Source organism: Carassius gibelio, chromosome B7 (genome assembly GCF_023724105.1).
Source record: "Carassius gibelio isolate Cgi1373 ecotype wild population from Czech Republic chromosome B7, carGib1.2-hapl.c, whole genome shotgun sequence".
Classification (NCBI taxonomy): Eukaryota; Metazoa; Chordata; class Actinopteri; order Cypriniformes; family Cyprinidae; genus Carassius; species Carassius gibelio.
This window is the reverse complement of record NC_068402.1, coordinates 29,504,431-29,519,597: the sequence shown is the minus strand read 5'-3', so window position 1 is coordinate 29,519,597 and position 15,167 is coordinate 29,504,431. Positions and strand designations below refer to the sequence as shown.

The 15,167-nt window shown below is 42.0% G+C and overlaps 2 protein-coding genes across 4 annotated transcripts in view; both read left to right on the top strand.

Annotated features, from left to right (window-relative positions):
* Positions 1-15,167, top strand: part of LOC127961382 (regulator of G-protein signaling 20) — a 315,518-nt gene that overhangs the window by 134,737 nt on the left and 165,614 nt on the right. The window lies entirely within an intron of this gene.
* Positions 3,147-6,081, top strand: LOC127961370 (uncharacterized). Its single transcript, XM_052560457.1, has one exon. It carries the CDS (start codon positions 3,383-3,385, stop codon positions 5,192-5,194), a length of 1,812 nt encoding a protein of 603 aa, XP_052416417.1. The 5' UTR covers positions 3,147-3,382; the 3' UTR covers positions 5,195-6,081.

Here is a 15,167-nt window from a genome sequence, read left to right as displayed (position 1 = left end):
TAGCCATGCGGTTAGTCATCAATGTTCTTTGAGCGCGGTTCCAGCGTGCCTGCCTGCTGCTACTATGCCACGATGAGAAAGAAAACAACATAGTCTCGTCAAACTTTATTTCTTTTCTTTTCCGTTTGAGAGTTTCGTGTTCTGAGTTAAGTTTTGTAACGTCCATTCAACTTCAACCAGCGAACACGACTCTGCACTTTCAGCCAACGCCCAACCACGGGCTTCCCAAGACGTCACTTCAGCCACTACTGAACTTCCAGCCAATCAGCGACACCGGGATACCCCTTTCAACTGGAGTCCCTTTCACAGCAAACGAAGGCAACGTATTCCCAGATATTTGTTGTGCTGGTGTATCTAATATAATTTTAACCCCATTGAGGAACTCAATGCGAGCGCTAATTACGTGATTGATGGTCGTTCATGTCTATGAAATTTAACGTATTGCTGTTAACTTGGGATTCCATATTTCCATTCTCTTGAAACTCATCTTTCCCTAACTTTCGACCTTCCTGCAACTTGTGTGAATGTGTGTGTGCGTGCGTTTATGTGTTAGATTAGTTTATATGTCTTAGATTTATCTAATAAAGCCTTATTCATATTGAAAAGAGAAGTATCTTGTGTTTTGTGCTTACAAGTTAATGTCTTAAACTGCCGATCTTGTTACTGTGCTAATTGATAGTGTTTTCACTATAGTTTGGATATTAGTATCCAGCGCAGATTTGATGTTAAACGGCTCGTTCACTGAACCGCAGGCGCGTCTCCGTGAACAGCCGTGAAACAGTGATTCTGTTCAAATTCCCTTTAAAATCTTAAATGATTCCCTTTGAGCTAAATTGACCTGTTTCCCTTACATTTATAATGGTGGAGAATGCGTGCAGTTTAATCTAAATTGTGAGCATAAACCAAGTTATTTAATCTTTGATTTTGCTAAAGGAATGAAAGATGAGAAGCATGCGAGACCTGAGTATGTGTGTGTGTTTGCGTGACGTAAGCAGCGCGCGCCCTCCCGCTTGAATGAAAGGAACTAGAGGAGACTTTAACTCGAGTCCGTCTCCCCGTTGTTAACAGCAGTAAGTGAACTTAAAAGTAAACATCTGAGAACGTACAATAAGGTAGAAATTGAGCGTGTTCCTCATTTGTGTAATGCCTTGTTTTATAGCTGATTTGATTTCACTGCGTGTTCCAGTGTCTCAAACGCTATCTCAGTCACTGTTTGCTGAACGGAGCTAAACTGTTAGTGTTTCAAAAGGGATATAAATCGGTGAATAAAGAATAGTTTTGAGCGGGTTCCTCAATCTATTTATCAAAGTCCCCGTATTCATATTTCATATAGTTTGATTGCCAGTGCGTGTTCCACTGCCGAATCAAATTTGATATTCGACTCCCCTAAGTTAACGTTAAACATTAGAGAACAATGTTTGCCCATTTGTATCCGTTCACAAAGTGAATGCAATCTCGCGTAACACTGCGTGTGTCCGAGAGTAATTTGAATGGGAGTGTTTTAAAAGCTTGATCAAGTAAATTTTAACTGTGTACCAACAGCGAAGGAAAACTTTTATGTTTGTGTCCAGAAAAACTGGCACGGAGAATCAAATTGCTGAGATTGATATAATAACTACAGCAGGAAGCTGCTATTTGAATTAAGATAAATTTAACTCTATACAAACTGAGAGTTTAAGTGCCACATCGCAAAACCAACTGAAAGGCGGTGTTGTTATTTGTACAGTGTTGAAATGAGCCGACATTTCATGTAACATGCTTAACTGTATTTGCAACAATGCAACGATTCATGTGCTAATCCACTAGAATGTGTTTTGGTTGCCATAGTGACGACCGTGACCCGGAAGCCTAACGTACTTCCGGAGCAACTCTGAACTGTGCACGCGCAGTGCACAAACTCCGCGGTGTCGCTAAGCTAACGAAACCATTGCATTTACATTGAAGTCTATACTAAAGCCACTAGCCTCAAAGGTTAGCCGTTAGCATTACCATCCAGTGGTAGAATAATGTGTGTTTGGGCAACGCTGACGTGATTTAACCATTTTAAACATCTTAACTAACTTGTTAGTCCCTTTCTTTTTATCGCTCTCTTTTCTCACTAGACCACTTATTTTCATTTTACTAGAAAGGGAAATACTGACTCACAATTATTAATTGTCAAATTGAAATTTAATTGAAACATTAAATTTATTTTGAACCATTTAAAATTTCCCTCTCAGGTCATTTCATATGATCTTTTATTTCTAGTATTCTCTTTTGGGTCTAATTATTTTAGGAATGAATAAGCCTTGAACTTTGGAAGTTAAGTAAACTTATTCTTCCTAATTTATTTATTACCCATCTGAATATATGCTATTCAGACCTTCACTTATTTGAATGCGTTTTACCCCTCTTCCTGTTTTGGTTATACACTTAACCACTATTGTTTTACGTATTGATTTCCTCCTTTTAATTTCATGTTTGCATATTTTGCCCATTTATTAATTTTTTTAATTTTCCTATTTCTTACCATTTCTTTTGTGTATCCTAGCCTGGGAACGACAAACCTGAGCCCTAAAAGGAGACATTGTTATCCCTCACTACGAGTTCAAATAAATTAGAAAGACAACTCTCTTTCACTTAAAGTTTATTTTGTTTGATTAGTTGTGTAGCAACTAACACAACGCTCTCCTTGTAGTTGAGATAACCGCTACTGAGACTTACCATCTCCTTCCTCTCTCTCCTTTACTTTCCTCTTCTCTTTTTACATTTGTAGGACATGTAAGAACCATCAATCAATTCTAAGTGAAGTAAATACACAATCGTGCCAAAGACGACGAATCATCCTTATGAATTTGATTGTAATCATCCTCTCATTTGTTCTTCCTAACCTCCCTACATTTGGAAACGCAATCCAAGTTTTAGCATCTCATCCAACTTTGAGATCAATTTAATAGAGATACGTGTTGAACAACTGTCGCCTTCGCAGCCTCCCTGGTGCGCATACCAACTGAAAGGTGTACGGTGTCAATCCTGTCAGACTAAGAAAAGAGATATCAGAATTATTATTGTATTCTTTTGTCCAAAGCAAGAAATATAATAATAGTGTTTACGTTTTTGATAACATTTAATTGGAAAAAATAATTTTCCCCATTTGAAAAACAGAAATTTTGCTTGTCATTTGAATTTGTTTTTCACCTCTGTCTCTTTTTTTCCTCTTCCTCATTAGAGTGACAAAGTCTTCGCATCTCTAGTCTACTTAGACACCCTGAGACCAACACAGTCATCACCACATTTCACTAGTGGTTCACAATCACTGATACAACACTTAGTTGTCCCACCACACATAGGCTTTTACTCCACACAGATCTGTGTCAGTCTCTCTTCTCCCCAGCGTGCCAACATGCCGCAGACTGCAGACCCCATTTCCCATGGGGAAGATGTGAACATTTGGCTGAGAGGCATAACAGACAGCCTCACTCCAAAGACATTTGAACTGTTATTATTTTTAATAATAATCCTAATCCTGAGAAGATTCCTGACACAAGATTCAAGCCAGAACAACAACCACGAGGAGCTAGTCAAGATCACGAGCTCACTAAGCTATGCCTTCACAACCCAGCTGAAACTGAGCGACAAGCACATCACCCACCTTCAAGAGGAGCTGACAGGTGCTCAACGTCGCATAGACAAGCTGGAAGTGAAAGTTCAAGATCAACTCAAAGCACCCAGCGAGAGGGAGCAGGATACAACAGAACAAGTTATGAAGCTCCAAGCAGCCCTGGCAGCAGCTCAGCTCGACCAGCAACATGCAACGGCTGCTCAGAAAGACCTGGTAAACAGACTCCAGTATGCCGAACAGCTACTGGAGAAAGCCAAGATAGACATCAGAAACAAGAATTCTGAAATCAGTGCTTTGAAAGACCACCTTGAAAGGTACAGAAATGAAATGGACAATCTGACCCAACAACTAGATGATACCAACGATGAGCTCTACCTGGTCAGAAAAGAACTCCAAAATGCTTACAAGCACAAACTAGAGCCAAGGAAAGAGAAACATCTCTTAACCTCATCACTGCTGAGCAGAGCAGAGTCCCACGTCCAAGAACTGGCATATGACGAAAGGAGCGAAGGGCCACAACCCAAAACCTCACCTGCCTTCGCCACACAACCCTTTCCTGCCAACGAAAGAAAACCTCCCGTCCAAGGCCTTGAAGCTGCACACGGGATGACAATCAAAGACCTCAACAAGCTGTCTAAAAACATCAGCAGGTTCAACCCGAACTCCACAGAGAGCCCCGACATCCAAGCTTATCTGCGAGATATCGAATTTCATCTGGAAGTGAGACCTCATGTGACTGACAGAGACTGGTTATACCTCCTTAGAGCCACGTCCAGTCCCGAGGTACGAAACTTTCTAGATCGACAGCCCAGTCAAACCAAGTCAAACTACCAGCGACTTCGTGAGGTCCTGATTAAAGAGTTTACAGACCCAGAGTCTGAACATGGACTGTTAACTGCCTTGGAAACCAAACAAGGTCGTCAAGAGACTCCACAAGCTTACTACAACCGACTCCGACAATCCTACTTTGGTGCACACAACAACTCTGACCTTGAAGAGGATGTGAACTTCAAAACCCTCTTCCTAAAGAATCTGCACCCTGGAGTCAGTCACCATCTAGGTGTCATGGCCTGTCCGAACTCCATGACCATCCAACAGTTGCGTGACCTAACACAGAAGGCCTATAACAAGCAGAAGTTGGCCTCAAAGAAAGGTAACAAAACATCCACACTCTTGAACTCTGTCAACAAAGACTCAAGCCTTGCACTGGACGACACCCAGTGGCATCACAACACCAGAGTCTTCCATCAAGAGCACAGAGAACGTGACGCCCATATCCACGACCGCTTTCAGCCCAACTGCTGGAAAAATCCATGGGACCAGCCACGCTTCTCAAGAAACCAAAAGGATAACATCTGGAAACCTAACCAGATATCCAAAGGTAATCACCTGACTCATCCAAGAACAACTCGTGTGGGTAAGCGACAACAAAACCCACCTCAGCACCACTCAGACATGCACAGTGCTGAGTATGCACAAGAACATGACCGCTTACCATTAGAAGACACGGAACAAGTCATGGAACAACTAAGAGAGTTCCTTCAAGACAATTTACATGCATATGACCACAAAGTTGAGTCATGCTCGCTGTGACCAGCGACAGAACGGAAGGCCGGTGATCACCTGGTGCACCACATCAGAGATGACAAGCACCTGTTCAACAACAACCCAGAATGAACAAGTCTTTAACGGCCAACTGTTGATGAAAAATCTGAGGTACTAAAGGACATCACCTCAGTCACTAACAAACTGTCAAATGAACTCCAACTCCAAGTTCCAAATTCCCTGTCTGTGCAACAGCAACCACCAGAGCACAGAAGGTCAGAAAGTCTGCTACAGCCAGAAGGCATCACAAGAAGAATGCAACATAGGAGACAAGTTTTGCAACTCAGCTTCACACAGCCATGCCAAACTGCCTCCGACTGCGTGCTAAAGAACTTCCTGCCTTGCTGGACTGACCCCTCATTAGACCATGGACACGCCCTCATCCAAGCCAAGGATGCAGAGAGCCAGTCTTCAGTGACATGCTAGAAAAAGGGGGGAGACAACACAGACTTGAACAGATCTGACCACACATGCACTACACCAGTAACACACAACATTACCTACACCCAGAGGTAAACACATCTACTGATAACACAGTCAACAAACATATTCTTCCCACAGGTAGAATATCCAACTTTTAGCGTAACAAAGTTACACATACCCACCATGAAGAAACATGCAGCCATCCTCACAATAGGTAGAACACCTGACACTAAGTTAAGGTTCACGACACACTAGCTGGACCTGACATCCTAGCTCAATAGTAGTTGTAACACATGCTAGGAAAACCCACAGCAGCCTTGTTTTGTTTTGTTCTTCTTTTACCTATCCTTCTCCTTCCCCTCTTTCCTGAGTAGGTGAAACGCCTAGACACCCTGCGAGGGTCGAAGGTCTGATATTAGGATTGACTCGCAACACCTAATATCCGCCAGCCACTCTAAGCTCCATGCATGATAGGTCAATTCATTGAATTGAAAATGAAATTACTAGAAAACTAATGGTAAACATGTAAAGTAAGACAACCTAGAAGAACCAAACAAAGTTAACCACAAATTTGATTGATGAATCAAAATAAAAACAATTTCCAAGACGATCTAAACTATCCTCAATGTGCTAAACTACATTGACTAATTGAACGTAACCACGTGTACCTAAATAACCTGATGCCTGCACCAGTACAGTAACTGTCATGGAGGTGTTGTCTTGCTGTTTGCTGTGTTTGTCTGCTTCTTCTGCCTTTGTTTCTCCAGCGATCGACGATGTCTTCACCTAAACACCTCGCCGATCGAAAGGGGGATATATGTAGCAGAAATGAGTCAAATCAGACAAATCAAAGAGTCTATCAGAGCTGTATGCATTGAAACATGAGCTGAATTCCTCAGGAAGTCATAAATCAGTTCTAGTGCCACAAGAACCAAGCAAGATAACCAACCAACCAACTTGTTCACACAACAGCTTTCAACATTAACACCAATAGAACAATTATTAACAATTTTAATTCGAAGAAGAGATTGTCAAATTTATTGTTCGTGATTGAAATGCAACGCTGGACATCACATGTAAACCCAGGAGATCAAGTTAAATACTTGCATTGACTTCCCCCCCCAGCCAGTGAAACCAGACTGAAATTCCTAAGGGGGAAGGGCTTTAAACCTTTGTCTTCACAGAAAAGTCCTTTGCCAGAGAATGGCAAAGAAACCCTTTTTATACATTATATATGGACCAGAATGAACTCAAAAAAGACTTATGAATGAATCATTCCATTGCTTAACTCCATATTCATTTACGTGTAACCCACACATTTAACTATCATGTATAATCACTTATTGTGTATGTCTTTTGATAACTATAGGATACCTAGTCATGTCTAGTATTGAAATAATCGCATTTTCTTGCTTGATATTGTCCTGACAATCATTTATTTGTAAAATATATCATAATCATGTTATAGGAATCATGTCCAAAATTAGACCCTGTGAGGCAAGAACCACATGCTTGGTAAGATAAACAAATGATTTATGATACCCACCCCAAGAACATATCTGATTGGTCAAGGCAACATTTGAGGGGTGGCCAACAGGAAAGTTTAAATACTTTGGATACGATTACATTTTTGCTTTTAGTTCTAGTCTAGCTGCTGCTATTAGCCATGTCGGCTTTTAGTTCTAGCATTGCTTGTGCTATCAGTCATGCCTTGCTTTTAGTCTGCTTTTAGTTCTAGTCTAGCTGCTGCTATTAGCCATGTCGGCTTTTAGTCTAGCATTGCTTGTGCTATCAGTCATGCGGGCTTTTAGTCTGCTTTTAGTTCCAGCCTTGCTCGTGCTATCAGTCATGCCTGCTCTTAGCTTTTAGCTTGTAGCTTTGCTACCTAGCTTTAGCTTTTAGCATCTAGCCATGCGGTTAGTCATCAATGTTCTTTGAGCGCGGTTCCAGCGTGCCTGCCTGCTGCTACTATGCCACGATGAGAAAGAAAACAGCATAGTCTCGTCAAACTTTATTTCTTTTCTTTTCCGTTTGAGAGTTTCGTGTTCTGAGTTAAGTTTTGTAACGTCCATTCAACTTCAACCAGCGAACACGACTCTGCACTTTCAGCCAACGCCCAACCACGGGCTTCCCAAGACGTCACTTCAGCCACTACTGAACTTCCAGCCAATCAGCGACACCGGGATACCCCTTTCAACTGGAGTCCCTTTCACAGCAAACGAAGGCAACGTATTCCCAGATATTTGTTGTGCTGGTGTATCTAATATAATTTTAACCCCATTGAGGAACTCAATGCGAGCGCTAATTACGTGATTGATGGTCGTTCATGTCTATGCAATTTAACGTATTGCTGTTAACTTGGGATTCCATATTTCCATTCTCTTGAAACTCATCTTTCCCTAACTTTCGACCTTCCTGCAACTTGTGTGAATGTGTGTGTGCGTGCGTTTATGTGTTAGATTAGTTTATATGTCTTAGATTTATCTAATAAAGCCTTATTCATATTGAAAAGAGAAGTATCTTGTGTTTTGTGCTTACAAGTTAATGTCTTAAACTGCCGATCTTGTTACTGTGCTAATTGATAGTGTTTTCACTATAGTTTGGATATTAGTATCCAGCGCAGATTTGATGTTAAACGGCTCGTTCACTGAACCGCAGGCGCGTCTCCGTGAACAGCCGTGAAACAGTGATTCTGTTCAAATTCCCTTTAAAATCTTAAATGATTCCCTTTGAGCTAAATTGACCTGTTTCCCTTACAACTTCCTTCGTTATCCTGTCTATATAAACCGTCTGTTTTCTGTCTGTGTCATGGAGTCCTTATTTTCCGTCACTCAGTTTCCTCGTGTTCCCTTGTAGTTTCTAGTTTTGAGTTTCTTGTTTTCTGTTTGTTTTCTTTCTGGACTGATTTATGGTTATGACCTCTTGCCTGTTTGGATTCTGAATTTTGGATTACCCAATAAACACACTGCTTTTGGATCTCTCGTCTCCTGTGTCCTATCGTTACAGAAGGACTCCATCAAGATCAGATACAGCGGTGTGGGATTTTGTGTCCGTTCCCCAGCCAGCATGGAGGAGTGAAGTGACATTCAGCCAAGTATGGTGACCCATACTCAGAATTTGTGCTCTGCATTTAACCCATCCGAAATGCACACACACAGAGCAGTGAACACACACACACACTGTGAGCACACACCCGGAGCAGTGGGCAGCCATTTATGCTGCGGCGCCCGGGGAGCAGTTGGGGGTTCGATGCCTTGCTCAAGGGCACCTAAGTCGTGGTATTGAAGGTGGAGAGAGAACTGTTCATGCACTCCCCCCACCCACAATTCCGTCCGGCCTGAGACTAGAACCCACAACCCTTCGATTGGGAGTCCAACCCTCTAACCATTAGGCCACAACTCCCCCAGGAGGAGTTGTGGAGGAAGAGATTCCTAAAATTAACCACCCTCCGTCAAAAGGGGAATGAGGTGGGTGGTGTGGCACAAGAGTTCTGGACCTTGAAGGTAAGATTGGGATGTGGCCTTGAAAGACTTTTTTAACGTCCGTCTGGACAACCCTCTGTCGGAGAGTGAAATGAATGAGCTGGAGGTCTTTGATTTTTGGGGGTTCATACTGTACCTGCAACATCGGTCTCAGTGGGATACCCCAGCCACACCTGTCTCTCCAGGTGGGATGGCTGACTCTAGGCCAGGGTCTACAGACAGGAGGACCGCCAGCCCAGCGCCACCGCAAACGGTGGTTGCCAGCCCAGCATCACCGCACTAGATGGCCGCCAGCCCAGTGCCACTGTGCAAGGTGGCCGCCAGAGGTGACCCTCCTGAGTCGAGTCAGGTTCCCGTGGACCCTCGAGAGTCGAGTCAGGTTCCCGTGGACCCTCGAGAGTCGAGTCAGGTTCCCGTGGACCCCTCGAGAGTCGAGTCAGGTTCCCGTGGACCCTCGAGAGTCGAGTCAGGTTCCCGTGGACCCTCGAGAGTCGAGACGGGTCACCGTTGACCCTCGAGAGTCGAGTCAGGTCAAGTCACCGTGGACCCTCCCGAGTCAGGTCAAGTCACCATTAACACTCATGATTTAAGCACTACCACAGTTAGACCTCAGGAATCAAGTCAAGTCACCGTTGATCTTCATGGGCAAAGTCAAGTCACCAGTGTTCTTCATGGGCAAAGTCAAGTCACCAATGATCTTCATGAGCAGAGTCAAGTCACTGTTGATCTTCCTGAATCCAGTCAAAACACCACGGACTTGATCTCCTGTGCCATCGTTCCCACTTTGGTGGTCTTCGGCGCCGCCCTGGTGGGCTTCTGTCTCGACAGCACGGATGTGGTGGTCTTCTGCGCCACCCTGGTGGGCTTCTGTCTCGAACGCATGGTTCCAGTTCCACCTAATCCACCCTGGATACTTGCCCTGTCGGCTAGGCCCTGGGCCCCTGGACATTCTGTTCCCTCCTGGTCTTGTGTTTTGTTTCTTGTTTTTTTTTTTTTCTGTTTCCCTCTATGGACCTGGCCCTCCGTCCCTCCCCCTTATCCCCCACCGGTCCTCCTTCCTCCTGGTCTCCTTGTTGTTGTTTTTGTTTTTTGCACTTCCTGTCTCTGTTTCGCTCTGTGGACCTGGCCCTCTGTCCATCCCCCTGATCCTCCGCCGGTCCACCTCCCTCTTGGTCTCCTTGTTTTTGTTTTTTTGCTTCCTGTCTCTGTTTCCCTCTATTGCCTGGTCCTCCGTCCCTCCCCCTGGTCCTCCGCTGGTCCACCTCCCACCTGGTCTCTGTGTTCCTTGGTTTGTTCTTGTGTTTAGGTGGAGCATCTGGTAGCTACTCCGTAGAGGAGGGGGTAATGTCACGGTTTCTGGTCTGTTTCCCTGGGTGTCCACTAGTGGTCTCACTTCCCCATAGGCACCTAACCGCAGGCACTACATTTCGAACATAGCTTTGTCCCTTCATCACAGTTAATTGCACAACTGCTATTGCACTCAGCTGTCTCAACTTCCTTCGTTATCCTGTCTATATAAACCGTCTGTTTTCTGTCTGTGTCATGGAGTCCTTATTTTCCATCACTCAGTTTCCTCGTGTTCCCTTGCAGTTTCTAGTTTCGAGTTCCTTGTTTTCTGTTTGTTTTGTTTCTGGACTGATTTATGGTTATGACCGCTTGCTTGTTTGAATTCTGAATTTTGGATTACCCAATAAACACACTGCTTTTGGATCTCTCGTCTCTTGTGTCCTATCGTTACACAGTCACACTCTTTTAAAGCAAACATTTCATTAGGTATTTATCATTGACATTACAGTTTGCACTGGAAAAGTGCAAAGAAAACCAAGATACATAATTTTGAATTTTAAGAAATGTAGACAGGTAGACAGTACAGGTGCTTCTCAATAAATTAGAATGTCATGGAAAAGTTAATTCCAGTATTGACATGGAGGATTATAATGTAACAAGAGGTCGCTCAAATACTGAGAGCAATATTTTAATATCTATACAATGCTTGATAGGGAGACAGTGCAGTGTTGACAGGACCAGGCTTATATGGTCATACTTCCTGGTTCTAGTAAGAACTCTTACTAGAAAGTGATAGCTAAAAATCCTGTTATCATTTACTTATCCTCATGTCGTTCCAAACATGTATGACGTTTTTCTATGAAACACAAAAATGATATCTGATTTCCGCATACAACAAATAATAGTTTAGACTCATACTTTCTTAAAAGTGTTTTCTTTCTTAGTGTTCATGTAGCTCAAGTGATAGAGCATTGCGTTAGCAAGCAAGCGCAAGGTTGGGGGTTCGATTCCCTGGGAACACATGATAGGTAAAAACTGATAGCTTGAATGCTAGGGGTGTAACGATTCACTCGTTTTCTCGATGCATCGATTACAAACCCTGACGATTCATATGCATCAATCTTGAAACATGATTTTTGAATCGTGAAACGCCAATCTCGGACAGTAATCGATTCAAAACGCTAAGAATCAAATGAATCACGGTTTCCATAGCGATTCAGTGCTTTCAAAATATATACTCATTAAATTACTACATGCACAAATTAATGGAGACCTTGGACAGTGTTCGAGCCTCTTATCTGTCCTTCACGTGCTCCACTGTTTACCGTCTGAGACTGTCACAGGATTGCGCTCGCACTCCATTCGTCTCTGATGCAGCTGATGACGTGTGATCTCTCCTCAAAACTCGTGGCCAGTAATAGTAAAATGAAGTAGTTTTTTTCTGTAGTTTGTCAATGGCTCTCTGCATCTTACCAACGGCGTTACCTGAGCAGTCGAAAGCTGCGTATTTATTTCATGGTCGGAGCAGAAATGTCAGTGTCTAAATCATACGCACAGTTCCATTGAATGATAAATGTGTTTAAACAATACGGATGAACCGAATGTATGAAGGAAACTGTTAAAATAACCACAGCATGAACAATGACCTTGAAATGAGTGCGAGGTTTATCTGAAAGTAGCGTTTGTAGCTTTAGCAAACAGACATCTGGCGCGTTTTCTCTCAGAATCATCATTCGCTGATGGAGAGGAAAAGTTAAATAGCTACTATAGCATTTTATTTTCTGAAAATTAGATAAAGAAGTTTTCACACTGAAAGAAAAGTGATCTCTCTCTCATAGACGTGCCAGGCTTTATCTGCAGCTAAACTGAATTTATTACATTACAGAAACTATAAAGTATATTTTTTCCCTTATTCTGTGCAGAAAATTAAAATAATTGATAATTAAATGTAGCCTAGTATATAAATCAATCATAAAATTGCCATTTGGAATAAATTATCGATAACAAATGATTGATTATTGTGCAGCAGTGTATTTGATTTCTTGCAGCTAATTAAACATAATAAAAAAGAAGAGAATTCCTTAAAAAAAATAATAATTAAATAAATAAATAATAATAATTATGATAATACATAGGCTACATACATAAAACAATTGTATTTGATATTTCTGTCACTTCTGAAATGATGGCTACGCCCCTGGTGTGACAAAATGTTAGCTTATACATAATACTCTTATAGCTCTTTTTTGTTATCTTTATCTCGGCTTACATAAATTTTTACGTATGCCATGTCATGCCATACCAACATTAAACTAGCATATAACAATGGACAAAAAGTTTTTTGTTTGTTTTTTTTTTTTTACCTATGGTTCTCTAACCATAAAGGCTACTGTAATTTGCCCCCTGATTTAGCATTTAAAGAATCCTGTGAATGCATTTAAAGAGTGCAGAATCGAAACATTATAATCGAATCAAATCTAATTTAATTGTGAATCAAATCGAATTGAATCGTTTAAATTTCCAGAAATCGTTCTTGAATCGAAGCGAAAACCTATTTTATGTGAATCGAATCGAATCGCTGCCTACCCAAAGATTCACAGCCCTATTGAATGCACTGTAAGTGGCTTTGGATAAAAGCGTCTGCTAAATGCATATATTTAATTTAAAAGTATTGTTTTTGTGTTTGCTGAAGAAAGAACCCAGACAGTAACCAGTGTTGGCCCATATCTGGCCTGCATGGATTTCACGCAAGCCAGAGGTGTGCCGGATCTGGGCCAACACTATGTTGCTGTCTGGGAATGACATACAAGTTTGGAATGACATCAAGGAGACATTTCCTTTCTAAACACCATTGACCGATAGATATAATATAAAGCTTTACTAAAATTGTTTGGGAGGCAGACACACTCTTGAAATTTAAATCTAGATTAAAGACCCATCTCTTTAACCTGGTTTACACATAATACTCTAATGTGCTTCTAATATCCAAATCCGTTGTATCCAGATCAGAGAGTCACTGCAGTCACCCGGATCCAGTACGTATCCAGACCAGATGGTGAATCAGCACCTAGAAATGTGGTTTTATTAGCAAAGTTCGGCAGGAGTACGATCAGATAATCATCCAGTTTGGCACAGGTGCATCTCGTTTAGCTAATCATCTTAACTAGCACGCAAACGTATATATCCAGTCTTCCTACCTCCTATCCCTCCTGTTTTTTGGTCATGGACAGTTGGTCAGCATTCGGTTCGCTTTGTCTGTCATCTTATCACAGACCCAATTTTCCTTCCAACGAAGATATACCGGGGATTTTTCAGATCTGCTGCTTTTTTTTTGCCACCAAACACGGCCGCTGAACACCAACAAGCGTCAACACGTTGTGGCCAAAAGACCGTGCAAACCCCCGAGCTCGCCTCACTCGACAACACGATTGTCCCGCCCAAAAACTGGCTCTCTTAGAATGCTGGATCGCACTAGCAGAAGGCATTCAACCAGCCCGGGCCGTGCCCCAGTTCTCACCGCAGCAAGCCTCTCTCGCTTCCCGTGGCGGCTCAACCTTTCACTGTGGCTTTTCCAGCCATAGCGCAGTTCGATGCTGCCTCCACAGCGACGAAGACCGTGTGTTGTAATGATGTGACATTCGTGAACGAATCGTTGTTTTTGAACGAATCTTTTAGGTTGTCATCCACATTGAGTGAATTTCATAAGAGTCTGAACGAGATCTTGAGCTCTCATTCGTGAACGAAAGGACTTAACCGGTACACATGTCGAGTTGAATGAACGGATACATGTCGTTCGTGAATGCTATGAACTGGTACATATCTTATCTCGTTCGTAAACAAAATTAATGAGAGTAAACCGGGTCAGTTGGCCATTTAGCATGTCAATCTTGCAAAATGCAAAACGCAGTTGTAGGTACTGTGCATATACGCTTGTTTTCATATTTAGCATACAAAACATTTAATCCCAGATTTATGAATGTGAATATATAGGCCAATATACAAACTGTCTGTCCAAACAATTAAACAGCTAATTATGCAAGAAAACCTTGTGCTTTGTTCATCTGAACAATTTAAATAGACTTTATATATTGAATGCGATTATGCATACATTTTAATAAAGCCAAATCAGTTTTTCTAACAAGTGAATACGTTCGTTGACTTAAAGGGTTAGTTCGCCCAATTTGCAAATTTATGTCATTAATAACTTACCCTCATGTTGTTCCAAACCCGTAAGACCTCCGTTTATTTTTGTGACACAGTTTAAGATATTTTAGATTTAGTCCGAGAGCTCTTAGTCCCTCCATTGAAGCTGTGTGTACAGTATACTGTCCATGTCCAGAAAGGTAAGAAAAACATCATTAAAGTAGTCCATTTGACATCAGAGGGTCAGTTAGAATTTTTTGAAGCATCGAAAATACATTTTGGTCCAAAAATAGCAAAAACTACGACTTTATTCAGCAATGTCTTCTCTTCCGTGTCTGTTGTAAGACAGTTCAAAACAAAGCAGTTTGTCATATCCGGTTCACGAACGAATCATTCGATATAACCGGATCTTTTTGAAACCATTCACCAAATCGAACTGAATCGTTTTAAACGGTTCGCATCTCCAATACGCATTCATCCGCAAATGACTTAAGCTGTTCACTTTTTTAATGTGGCTAACACTTCCTCTGAGTTCAAACAAACCAATATCCCGGAGTAATTCATTTACTCAAACAGTACACTGACTGAACTGCTGTTTATAGACCCGTGTCCAGGGACTTGCCATG